This window comes from Geosmithia morbida (assembly GCF_012550715.1).
Source record: "Geosmithia morbida isolate 1262 chromosome Unknown scaffold_4, whole genome shotgun sequence".
NCBI lineage: Eukaryota > Fungi > Ascomycota > Sordariomycetes > Hypocreales > Bionectriaceae > Geosmithia > Geosmithia morbida.
The window spans coordinates 413,556-425,688 of record NW_023336191.1 but is presented as its reverse complement, the minus strand read 5'-3'; the positions used below and the strand labels follow the sequence as shown (position 1 = coordinate 425,688).

The window sequence follows — 12,133 nt, the reverse complement described above, 5'->3', positions numbered from 1 at the left end:
ACAACTGGGTGCAAGTTAGCGGTAGTGGGGCAATGATATAACAAACCGGTGCGGGTTCCACGCGCGTTGCGCTCAGCAACTATTTTCTTCTCTTTCTTTATTTCCATCACTCAACTCAACTCAACTCACGACAGAACATCCCGTATAACACATCATACATAAATGTGCGGCATTCACGCTGTAATATCGACGTCTGGCTACGCACCTCCACCGCAGGGCTACGTGCGACGGTGCCTTTGCAACAGGGGGCCAGACTACGTGGGTACTGTCCGCGCGGAGGCGGACGCGTCGCTGGTGTCTCTCACGCTCACCTCGACGGTGCTGTCGCTCCGGGGAGACCACGTTGCCGCTCAGCCGCTGGTCGACCCCGCGACTGGGTCGGTGCTGTGCTGGAATGGCGAGGCGTGGAGGATAGGCGGTCGGGACGTCGAGGGGAGCGATACAGAGGTTGTCATGGGGCTGCTGCTGCTGTCGTCTGCGAATAGCAGTTCAGTTGGGCAGGAAAAATCTGTGCTTGACGCGTTGCGCTCCATTGAGGGACCGTTTGCTCTGATCTACTTTGACAAGCCGGGGAGGAGGGTGTACTACTGCCGTGACAGGCTAGGACGACGGTCCCTGCTGGTCAATAAGAACGACGGAGACACGGTCGTCCTGTCTAGTGTGGCTGATGCGGAGCAGGATGGCTGGGTCGAGGTGGAGGCTGATGGGTGCTATACTGTCTGTTTAGACGACCTCGTCATATCTAGACATGAATGGGTTGATGATGCCTCCTCGGTAGGTTTTGACTCTTCATCACGCGAAAAGAAGAAAGAGAGAGAGGAAGAGAAACAGACAAAAAAGAAGGAAGAGAGAGCGAAAGAGAAAATCTACTACTTACCCTTTTATTCTTTAGGTATCGGGCATAGGCATCTTCTGTGAGAAGATGCCCGACACGACGGACGACCCCCCAAGTCTGTGCGAGGACTCCCCCTCTGTCGGGAGACTGCGCGACCATCTCATAGAGTCCTTGAGGCTGCGCGTCGCTGGCATACCGCAGCCGCCGGAGGGGACCGAGGACAGCGCAAGGCTGGCAGTGCTCTTCTCCGGCGGTCTGGACTGCACAGTCCTCGCACGCATGGCGGCCGATCTCGTACCTCCCGGCCAGTCTATTGATCTGGTCAACGTCGCGTTTGAGAATCCGAGGATCGCCGGCCAGAAACCCGGCTGTTCGCGGGATGAGTTATTCGAGCTTTGTCCCGATAGGATCACGGCGCGGCGGTCGATGGCCGAGCTTGTCAGGGTCTGCCCAGATAGGCTCTGGCGGTTCGTCACTGTAGGTTTTCCTCTTCTCTAAATAAGAAAACAAAATCTCCTTTCAGGGTGATAGTTTGTCGACTGACCATGTTACAGGTAAATGTTCCTTATACGGAGACATGCTCTCACAGAGAATCCATCATCCGCCTTATGTACCCACACAACACGGAGATGGACCTCTCCATCGCCAATGCGCTGTACTTTGCCGCCCGGGGCCGTGGTCTAGCCTCGATGCCGTCATCAGCCCCAGCCGGAGAACCCTACTGCTACACCACCACCGCCCGCGTCCTCCTATCCGGTCTGGGCGCGGACGAGCTGTTTGGCGGGTACATCCGGCACAAGACGGCCTTCTCACACAAGGGATACCGCGGGCTCCTGGACGAGATGCGGCTGGACGTCGGCCGCCTGGGCAAGAGGAATCTCGGCAGGGACGACCGCGTCATGGCCCACTGGGGTCGTGAGGTGAGGTTCCCGTTCCTGGACGAAAGACTCGTCAGGTGGGCTGTCGAGTCGCCCGTGTGGGAAAAGTGCAACTTCGCTGACGCTGCTGCCGAGGATCCCGATAAGAGGGTGTTGAGGCTGGTGGCCGAGTCGCTTGGGTTATTGGGGGTTTCACGGGAGAAGAAGAGGGCCGTGAGTTTTCTTCTCCTTTGTCTTATTTCTAACCAACACCCCCTCCCCCCCCCCCCCCCCCCCCCCCCCCCCCCCCCCCTCCCCGCCGCCTAAGCGAGGATTCACATGATGTCAGCTTAAAGGCTGTCAGTCCCCCCCCTCTCCTTGACAACCTTCGTTTTGAATTGTGTATATGCTGACTGCCGATCAGATTCAATTCGGCGCGAGGACGGCCAAGATGGAGAGTGGAAAGGTCAAGGGAACAACATTCATAACACCATGAAAGCAAGTGCTTATCTGGTGAAATCAAAACCAAAGAAAAGAAAGAGAGAAGGGGAAAAGAAAGAGCAACACGATACTTTGGCAATGATGATTTTTCACAGATACTGTTGAGTTCTTGACTCCATCAAGATGGCCAAACCGATTTCACCAAATCATCACTTTGGGACGACGGGATGCGGTTCTGCGAAGACTCGTGTAGTTGGTCTTTTGCTGTCTCTATATAGGGGTCAAAGACTAACCCTTGTCGTCTCTTCCGCCCTTGACCTGAGTGTTGATTTGGGGGAGATTTGGGAGGGGAAGAAGCAGGACGCTGACGACTTAAAGGCAAGTCTGAGCCAAATACATGTTGTATTTACACACGGGGTAAATAATTTCCCCCTACTTTTGTAAACAGATGGAGGTTCTAGGAATACACAATATTGCTAGTAGAATACAGATACGCGATAGAAACAATGATGCTGTGAATGCGCATTTGTCAGAAACCTTCCTAAACCGGATCAACCATCTGTCTCCCCATCTTGTTGACAAAGAATTGGCTAAACGCTTCTTCATCATTCGCATCAGCCAGGAGGGAGCCATCGTCCGTCTCGGGCGCAATCTTGGCATACATGCCCTCACCGGGCCTGGGCCACGTCTCAGGTAGGACATCCACCTCTTCGTCTTCTTCCTCTTCCTCGTCGTCCTCACCTTCATCTTCATTCTCCTGACCTTTGTCCACCTCATGGGCTAGATGAGACCTCTTGAGCGGCGACTTCACCTTGTTCTTCTTGGTGGCGATATTCATCGGTCTCCTCGTCGTCGTCACCCTCCCCCTGTTCTGTCTAGCCTTGGAGTTCAGAAGGCTATGGCCGTGGCGCGACCTGCTACCCAGGGGAGATCGTCGACGATGCAGAAGCTGCTGTTGCTGTCGTTTCTTCTGCTGTTCGGTGATCGAGGCTGAGGCTGAGGCTGCCACCTCCCAGTCTGGAGAGTTGAACATGGGAAGGTCAGGATGTCGCTTCGAGACGGACACCATGATGTCCACTAGGAGTTGGGGCTTGAGCTGGTCGCAAAAGGATAGTACGTTGAGGACGTCTGTCTTTTTCATCGCGTAAAAGTACTCGGTCCTCTTTTGTTTTGTGTCTCGTCAGCTTCTCCTACAAATTCTTTTTTTTAAGGGGGGGGGGGGTTTCCGGTAACTTACTGCTGCATCCGATGCCGCACCGGGGCGGAAACCGACCAGTTCCGGCTTGGCCGGTGTGGCGGGTAGACTCTCCAGATGCCTTTGGCGAGCCCTCTCAATCTTCTCCAAACGGTGTACGTCGGGATTTGGATGGCGGTGCATCGGCTTCTTGGGCGGTGGTCGGGGACGAGGCGGCGGCATGATCATTGTGTTTTGTGTAAAGTCAACGGCTGCCTCTTGTTTCTTGTCTTCCATCCCAAAATCACAATCTTCCTCTCTCTTCCGCTTTATAACAGGTTTTTCTTCCTTGACCACTTCCTCGGCAGTAATGCGGTTTGATAACGTTGCTGCTGCTGCATCCGATGAGGCCTTGCCATCTTCAGCAGTGTTGCTGCTCACCATACTCCGGACGAGTCGGCTCCGCGCATCCTCATAGGCGTCCCTGTCTGGACGGGGCGTCGATGCGGAGGCGTCCGAGAGCGCCGAGTTGAACCCGCCCTTGGTGCCGGCCTTGATACGGTCCAGGATGAGGGCGGTCGCGGCCGAGAACTGAGGCACGTATGGTGGCTGGGAGGCCGGTGAAACGGATCTTGTCTTGCCTTCGTCTCCATATGTGTGTATTTCCGTTGCTGTTGCTGTTCCCGTGGTCGGATCCGTCTCGTCTGCCTGCCTTGCGGCGTCATCCCGCGTTGCCGTCCACGTTGATGCATGTGTTGATGATGCCATTTCTTGTTGCGGCGTGACACAACGCACAACCCGTGGAGGGAAAAAGGCCTCCTTCCCCAGTCCAGTCCCGAACTCTCAAAAATTATGACAATTGATAAGGTTCATAAGCTTCCGCGAGTTAGACCGTATAAAAAAGGGATATATGTGAGCTTTTTGATGGACAACGTTGAAATCGACCGCCACGAGTGAAAGTCATGAGTAACTCGTCTCGTGTCACGTGAGCTTGTGAATACCCTGCATCGGATGACCGTGATTTTGGGTCCGACAGTAAGTCACCCTCCATCATGAATGAAGCCACATTCCTAATATTCTATTCTTTCCCATGTATCCAATATGTGACTCGTATCTTGGGAACAAAGAGGGAATGCTAACATCTACCGAATGACACCTTGTTCGCGCAACGCCGCAATCTCGTCCTTCCCCATGGCCAGGTCCCCACCCAAAATCTCATCCGTATGCTGACCCAGTGTCGGTGGGGGCAGACGCACGCGCGGCTGTTCCTCAGAGTACTTGACGGGCGTGTTGACCATCTTGATCGGCCCGCAGCTAGGGTGGTCGACTTCGATGACCATATCGCGGGCCTTGGTGTGTTCGTGGGTCAGGGTACCCTGTACATCGTTGACGGCGGCATAGGGCATGCCGCGACCCTCAAAGACCTCGAGCCACTCCTGTGTGGTCTTCTGCTTCGAGACGTCCTCGATCTCAGCCTCGAGACCGGCGCGGTTGGCGACCCTGTCGGCGTTGGTCTTGTATCGGGCGTCGTCCTTCCACTCGGGGCGGCCGAGGCCGTCGCACAGCAGGCCGAAGAGGCGGTCGTTGCCGCCGCCGAAGAGGACCTCGCCGTCCTTGGTCTTGAAGGCGCGGTAGGGCACGATGGAGGCTGGTCGGATACATACCAGAGTTAGCACGTGTAACGTGATATTGCCCTTCTGAGACTGGGGGAAAAAAAAGAACGTACGATGAGCTGTCCCCCAACGTCCGGTATCCTTCTCTCCACTTATCAGACAGCTACTGGCGATGTTGGCCAGCGTAGCCGTCTGGCAATCACTGAGGGACACGTCAAGGTGCTGGCCCCGGCCCGTCTTTCCCCTCCCCAGCAGCGCCGCCATGATGCTGTTGCTCGTGTACAGCCCTGTAGTCAGGTCGGTCACGGCCACACCCACCTTGACAGGGGCGCCGTCGCGCGCGCCAGTGATGTGCATGAGGCCGAACTCGGCCTCGACCATGACGTCGTAGCCCGCGCGGCTCGAGTAAGGGCCCGTCTGCCCATACCCCGTGATGGAGGCGTAGATGAGTCCAGGGTTGATGGCGCGCAGCGTCTCGTAGTCCATCGAGTACTTCTTCAGCCCGCCGGGGAGGTAATTCTCGACGAGGATGTCGCAGCTGGCGACGAGTTTATGGAGGAGCTCGACGCCCTTTCTGTGCTGGAACGAGAGGCCGATGGACTTTTTGTTGCGGTTCACCTGCGCGCGTCACGTGTATCAGTGCATGTTGATCGGGGTGGGAGGACCGTCATTCTTCACGTACGCCTAGGAAGTAGGCCGACTCGCCGGGCCCGTCGTGTCCCGATTCCGGTAGGTAGGGTGCGTACGGCGGCCCCCACGCTCTTGTGTCGTCCCCGCGGACAGGGTGCTCGACCTTGATCACCTCGGCTCTGCGGTGTCGGGGGTCAACATCGATTTTCAGAGAAATTATAAAAAGACAGCTTACACAATGTGCTACATTGTGGGAGGCTAGTATCTCACCCGAGGTCGCCGAGGATCTGAGTACAGTACGGCTAGCAGTCGCCCAGAGTCAGTATCACAATCACATTTGGCGAGGGGAGAGCGTATCAGACTCACACCGGCCAATACCCGCGTCATATCAAGAACACGGTAGCCATCTAGTGGCAGCGAGTTTCCAGCACGAGGGGCTGAAAGCCGGCGACGGGAGCCGCTCTGAACTAGCGGCGCTGCCCGTAAGGCGTTGACCTTGCCGGTGCACCTGCTAGGCGCCAATACGGCATGAAGCGTTCGTGACTTTAACATGACTTGAGTGTGCCAAGTGATGATGCTGATGAAGGAATGCAGTGGGAATGTAGAAGAAGCGGTAGAGGAGACAGGGAAAGGACAGGGAAAGGGACTCGGCCGAGGACCGGATGTATGTCGCAAGTTACCCCGTACACCCCCCGGACGGCAGATTAGTAGCCGAACGCATGCCCCGCACTCGGTTGTAGACGACGGTTGTAGTTGTAACATGAACGACCATCGTGTAATGGATGCTATGGAGTTCAACTTCTCTATGTATGGCCTCAGTAGCAGTAGCAAAAATACCTGTTCTTTGCCTTGTCAAGCTATTCATGATTCTCTGTATCACGTGACAACTTTCATCGCCCTCACGGACGCAGCGTGCAAGTCTCAGTCGCACACTCGCAGGTACATGTATCGCAGGTCGCTTATATTCTATTCTTGTGGCAATCTATATAATCTTCCAGCTCCGGACCGGTCTATGGGATCCAGCCTCCCTGTGTTGGTCCTGAAATATACCCGTACGTGCAATCCCGTCTTCCCACCAGACCGATAGGTTTCATGGTCTAGGTACTAGCCCTCGCCTTCGTATAAGGAACAGCCATCCTACTGTGAAACCGGCGAGAAGAGGGGAAGATGCCACAGAAACGCACTTTTGGTATACATACCTGGTCAGTCTTGCCGCTCCCTCTCCCCTGTACGACTCCCCGTCACGAGGTTGCGAGTAACGTCTCACGAGAAGTTGAACCCAACAAATCACGCCTCACCTTACTATCTATACCGCCTCGGCAGGGGAAGAAAAGCAGGCAAGGAAGATGATAAAGCAGAGTTGGTTCTCTACTCGCGTCTCTCTTCTTTCATACCTCCGAAATTCCACTACTTACTCTCTCCTCTCGTTTCTTCTTGTTCGCAAATGAGAACATAGAAACAACGTCTGGTTTTTCTGCCCCCTCTAAAAATGTCCAACATACAGGAGAACAGCCCCTTCCCGAGAAGAAACAGCATAAAAGATGGACTGATCGTCGCCCTGGCTGTTGCTCCAACAGTCTTGGTCGTCACCCTCATAGTATTGGTCCTCCTCCACCGGCACAAGCGTCATCGAAGACGGAAATACGGCATGCTCTCGGAACCACCAGATCTAGCACGGTCACCTACGAGTCCTACGATCAATTCAGCGGAACTTCAGAGGCTAGGCATGATTCGCAAGTCTCTGGCGGGCAGGTCGCCACCCAGACGGCAGCGGTACCAGCAGAAGCAGCAGCAGCAAGGTCACAGCAAGAAGGGCGGAGGTAGTGTCGACGGCGGTGATACAGATAGGGCCATAGGCTCACCGGGGATCGTAAGTGATTGGAAGGTATTCGAGGAAAATCTGTACAGGCAGCGGCTCGCCCTGATGAAAAATCACCCCGTCATGGTCCGAGGGCAGCCTACCTCGAGAGCGCCGACACCTCCCGCCGTCGTGATACAAAGGACACAGCCAACTTGTCGGTCACCCCCGCCGGTCTACCAGAGGCATGGAGTCGCACCAACAGCTGCCATTCTCAAAATACCCCCTCCGTTGTTCCAATAGAAACGGTGGCCCCAAAACGGATACGAGTGACACTGTCTCCAGGATCGACAATAGGATATCGAGAAACACATGTGTTCTCGAGGACGTGGCTTGGTAAAATTGCGTAATCATGGTAATCCATGCTCCATGCTCATGTCCCCTCTTCTTTCTGCGGATACACCAACTTAGTATTTAATATTTGAGCGAAGCAGAAGACATATAGTTTCAGGCTGACTCGTTGATCTCATTCGTGACCTTGACAAAGGCCTCCCACTGCTTCCAGGCCTCGCCGCTCTTGAGAGCCCATCTGGCCCTTCTGACACCCTCCTTCCACCTCTGGCCACCGGGGCCACGCTCCTCAACTACCTTGCCATCGTCGCCGGGACCCATCTTGCTAGAGTCGGCCTCACAGATACCCGAGACGACAAAGAGAGCGGCGGTGTTGATGAGGATGAACTCGAGGAGAGGGTCATTGTCGGGGAGCTCGTTGTGCAAAATACGATTGAGGATCTCTGCATTCTCCTCGGGCTCCTTGCCCGACGAAACCTCGTCAAGCGGGTGGTTACTGACTCCAAAATCACGGGGCTCAACGATGAAATGTTCAGTCTTGGTCTCACCGGTAGCAGGGTCCGTCTGGAGCATCCAGCACAGAGACCTGCCTGCACAGCTGACCTCGTCAAGCTCCTCCTCACCGCATACAATCAGTGCCTTTTTGCAGCCAGCCATGCGTAAAGCCTCGGAAAATGCAGGGCCTAGGTCCTTCCGGGCAACGCCAATAACGCGGGCCTCGAGAACGGCCTCGACAGGGTTGGACAGGGGGCCAACATTGTTGAAGATAGTCCTCCAGGGGAGCTGTTTGCGAATAGGTGCGACGTAGCGCATACCGGTGTGGAAGACGGGGGCAAAGAGGAAGCTGTAATTGGTCTCTGAGTAGATCTTGGGCAGACTCGAGGGGTTGACAGCACTGATGACGGGAGCTCGGGGCTGCATGCAGTTCACCAGGTCGGCACTACCTGACTTGGATGTGCTAGCCTTGTTCCCATGCTTGGAGACGAGGAGAAGGGCTGAGGCAATAATGGACGCTGTGGTGCTTACATTGAAGGTGTTGTACGAGTCACCTCCAGTACCAACAATGTCACACTGAGAAGGAAAGAGTCAGCACAGGAAGCCGGTTATAGGAGCTACTATGGGAGCAAAGTTGATGAGGGCTAAGAAAAAAATAGAGGAAGGAAAGAAGAGCTCACCAGTCCACCCGAGTACTGCCCCTCCTTGCGTCCCCTCTGCTCGATGACACGGCGCATCTCTTCAACGGGAATGGAGGCAGCGGCCTTTTGCATGGCTGCAGCGGTTCGGGACAGGACATCGGCCTTGAAATCCAGTCGGGTAAAGTGGAGAGCGATGAGGAGCGAGGCGGCCTGGGCCTCAGACACCTGGTTGGTGAAGAAGTGGGAGATAGCATCGGCAATATCATCAGCCGTGACTGCTGTCTCGACCGGCCACAGCTTGGAGAGGAGGGGCTTGATGTCGACGGGCGGAAGGGCCACGTCGTTAGTCGATTGGGAAGCCATTGAGAGTGCCCAAAGCAGCTTATCCTCTCTGTGTGCTTCCTCTAGCAAGTCAGATGAGTGTTGTCTTATAAGCCGTGGTGGGGAGTGAAGAAGAGGGGTGCGAGAATGAGAGATACCACGTCCAAGAATACATGCAGCATTGAGCAGGCACAACCGACTCATCAACAAAGATGGAAGGAGCGTTGAAAAGAATCTGCACCGAAAACCGGCTAGTGCACTAACAGTTTTGTATGGGGACCATGGTGATCATCTGTTACGCTGTTCAGACCAAGGTTTTGGTGCCCCGCCCCCACACTCAGATGTGCCATTCTCCCAGGAACAAGAACATTCACATTGACGTACCCGTCTCGTCTGTAATCGTCAATACGGTGGTATCGGTTCCTTTGAACTGAAGACGACGTCGATACTCATCATATAATCTCGGGCCAAAGAGGGAGAGCAAACATAGAACACCATCGAGGAGGGCTTTCAATCTCTAAAATCTCTAATGACGACTCTTCGTCCGGGTGCCCCTCACCAGCGAATGGACGCAATGCTTCGACGACCGTCAGCCCATTTAAGAACACACAATACAAACACTGGGTCGCAGATTCAACACGGTCCGAATGCTGCCTCTTGATCAAAACAGCTTGACTGGGAGCTGCACAACCTCGATAGTTCGTCGAACCTGCATTCACACAGAGCCTCGTGGAGCTCGGAGCTTAGATCCTCAAGCAGATACGACGGAATCGAAAGACCGGCTACTCTACCCCGGACGTAGCTCAACCAGCTACGGTCAAGTCCCTTGCGAATCTGGCGACAGTGACTGACGCGCATATATAATGGGTAAGCTGCAGGCGGATGAGCGTCTCCTTGCTGTAAACCGCGCCGTGGTACGACGCCGAGTTCGGGACACATTAATACTTTGCTTCATGTCGTGGCACGAAAGAAGAGATAGCAGTCTAATTATTGTCTGGCAGATGCGGAAATCTCGTCTGGTGTCACGCCGTTCCCGTTAGCTTCCATGGTTGAAACTAGTAATATTAATCACGTTCTGGTTCCCTGCAGTTTTTCTCCTCAGATGACCTCAAGTGATGGAGGCTGGCTGGTTCCTGTCTATCGCAGACGGTCAAGAGGTCAAGAGCCCCTCCCACCCCTCTCTAGGATGCGGAGTTGGCCTTAGCCGCATGCAATCTAGCCTCAATATGCCTGTCACTTGTTCCGACTAAATGCCTTGAACTGCCTTTTTCAGAAAGCATATATATTTCGCAGCGGAAACCCCTGTCGAATGGAGTCGTCATTTTTGAATAACATGTGCTTTTAAAAGGCTGATGAATGTCCCAGTCGACGGTGGGCGGCTGGCGCCATCTACCCGTCATCCCTCCTCTGCAACAACACAGCCGTGAGACATCTTGCTCCTCCCGAGATTCAGCTTATAACATGACTGCTGCCAATCAGACGTTCAGCAGGGAATCCCTGGCACCCTTCCCCTCTAAGCCACGAGTCTTCATCCTCACAGACATCACCAATGAGCCGGACGATGCCGAATCCTTCTGCCGTTACCTAACGTACTCGAACCAGTTCCAGACCGAAGGAGTTGTAGCTACAACGTCAACATGGCTAAGGAACAAGGTAGCACCCGAGAACGTGCTTCAGATCGTCGAGGCATACGCCAAGGTGGTAGACAACCTCAATGCTCACACCAACCCCGACTCACCCTACCCAACTGCCGAGTATATGAAGAGCATCGTTCTTCCTGGAGCGCCTGTGAGAACTTGCATAAAGGATCTTCCCGGCCTCAACCCGATGCTATCAGCTAACGCGAACTAAAAATCAGGTATACGGCATGGCTGCAGTCGGAGACCACATCCCTCTCAGCCCCGGAGGCGAACTCCTCCTAGAGCGCCTCGCCTCGAGCCCGGAACCACTATGGGTTCTTCTGTGGGGTGGCTCCAACGTCCTCGCCCAGGTACTCTACAGGATCCGCGGCCGTTCCAACGCGGCCGAGCTACGATCAAGGCTCCGTGTGTACGCCATATCGGACCAGGACGACACGGGCGCCTGGATCAGACAGCAGTGGCCCGAGATATTCTACATCTGCTCCGTCCACGGATGGAACCAGTACCCCAACGCCGCGTGGATCGGTATATCGGCCCCGGGCCTGGCTGGGGCGGACGACTCCAAGATCACGAAAGAGTGGGTCAAGCAGAATGTCCAGCTGGGGCCCCTAGGTGCCGAGTACCCGGACTTCGAGTACATCATCGAGGGCGACACCCCGACGTTCCTGTACCTGATACAGAACGGCCTCGGCGACCGGGAGCATCCTTCTTGGGGGTCGTGGGGCGGGCGCTATCTGCCCGTCAACGTCAGCGACAGCGGCCTTCCTCGTGGCCACCACGCCGACGTGGCTGACGAGGTGGTGGGCAGTGACGGTAAAAAGTACAGCTCCTGCCAGGCTACCATTTGGCGATGGCGGAACACTTTCCAAGACGACTTCGCGGCTCGCATGCAGTGGACCCTCACGTCGGACTTTACAAGAGTCAACCATCACCCCGTCGTGGCTGTCAACGGGGATTTTGGCTGGGAACCTCTTCACATCGAGGCTGATGCTGGGTCTGTTGTCTCCCTCGACGCCTCGGCCACATATGACCCGGACGGTGACGCACTGTCGTACAAGTGGTTCCAGTACCGCGAGCCAAGCGCTATACAGACATATCATGCCTTTGAGGTGGTTGAGCTAGATATCAGGCCCGTGCAAAGTTCTGGCCAGGCCAAGGTCGATGTGGCCATCCCGCCTCCAGAGGTATCGTGTATTATTGTAAGGGAGGGAACGCCTCTGGCCCGCGGGTCGCCGCTTCATATTATTCTCGAGGTGAAAGACGATGGGACGCCAGCCTTGACGTCGTACCGGAGAGTCATTATCCATCCGATCAGTAGGGGATTCAAGGGAAACTAG

The 12,133-nt window shown here is 55.1% G+C and overlaps 5 protein-coding genes across 5 annotated transcripts; 2 read left to right on the top strand and 3 right to left on the bottom strand.

Moving 5' to 3' along the window:
• Window positions 1-162: 162 nt before the first annotated feature.
• On the top strand, window positions 163-2,188 carry GMORB2_5619 (Asparagine synthetase B (glutamine-hydrolyzing); the record flags this gene model as incomplete). The annotated part of the gene is made up of 4 exons (XM_035467589.1): window positions 163-774; window positions 893-1,312; window positions 1,390-1,926; window positions 2,117-2,188. The coding sequence occupies 4 exons, from the start codon at window positions 163-165 to the stop codon at window positions 2,186-2,188; spliced, it is 1,641 nt and encodes a 546-aa protein (XP_035322555.1).
• A 486-nt stretch (window positions 2,189-2,674) lies between these two features.
• GMORB2_5618 (PHD finger protein) lies at window positions 2,675-4,075 on the bottom strand (the record flags this gene model as incomplete). The annotated part of the gene is made up of 2 exons (XM_035467588.1): window positions 2,675-3,295; window positions 3,749-4,075. 2 exons carry the CDS (start codon window positions 4,073-4,075, stop codon window positions 2,675-2,677), a joined length of 948 nt encoding a protein of 315 aa, XP_035322554.1.
• Window positions 4,076-4,449: 374 nt separating this feature from the next.
• GMORB2_5617 (succinate---hydroxymethylglutarate CoA-transferase) lies at window positions 4,450-6,102 on the bottom strand (the record flags this gene model as incomplete). Its single annotated transcript, XM_035467587.1, has 5 exons — window positions 4,450-4,955; window positions 5,034-5,538; window positions 5,603-5,729; window positions 5,821-5,852; window positions 5,917-6,102. The coding sequence occupies 5 exons, from the start codon at window positions 6,100-6,102 to the stop codon at window positions 4,450-4,452; spliced, it is 1,356 nt and encodes a 451-aa protein (XP_035322553.1).
• Window positions 6,103-7,855: 1,753 nt separating this feature from the next.
• Window positions 7,856-9,198, bottom strand: GMORB2_5616 (anthranilate phosphoribosyltransferase; the record flags this gene model as incomplete). Its single annotated transcript, XM_035467586.1, has 2 exons — window positions 7,856-8,770; window positions 8,875-9,198. 2 exons carry the CDS (start codon window positions 9,196-9,198, stop codon window positions 7,856-7,858), a joined length of 1,239 nt encoding a protein of 412 aa, XP_035322552.1.
• A 1,419-nt stretch (window positions 9,199-10,617) lies between these two features.
• On the top strand, window positions 10,618-12,133 carry GMORB2_5615 (Protein of unknown function (DUF1593); the record flags this gene model as incomplete). The annotated part of the gene is made up of 2 exons (XM_035467585.1): window positions 10,618-10,944; window positions 11,015-12,133. The coding sequence occupies 2 exons, from the start codon at window positions 10,618-10,620 to the stop codon at window positions 12,131-12,133; spliced, it is 1,446 nt and encodes a 481-aa protein (XP_035322551.1).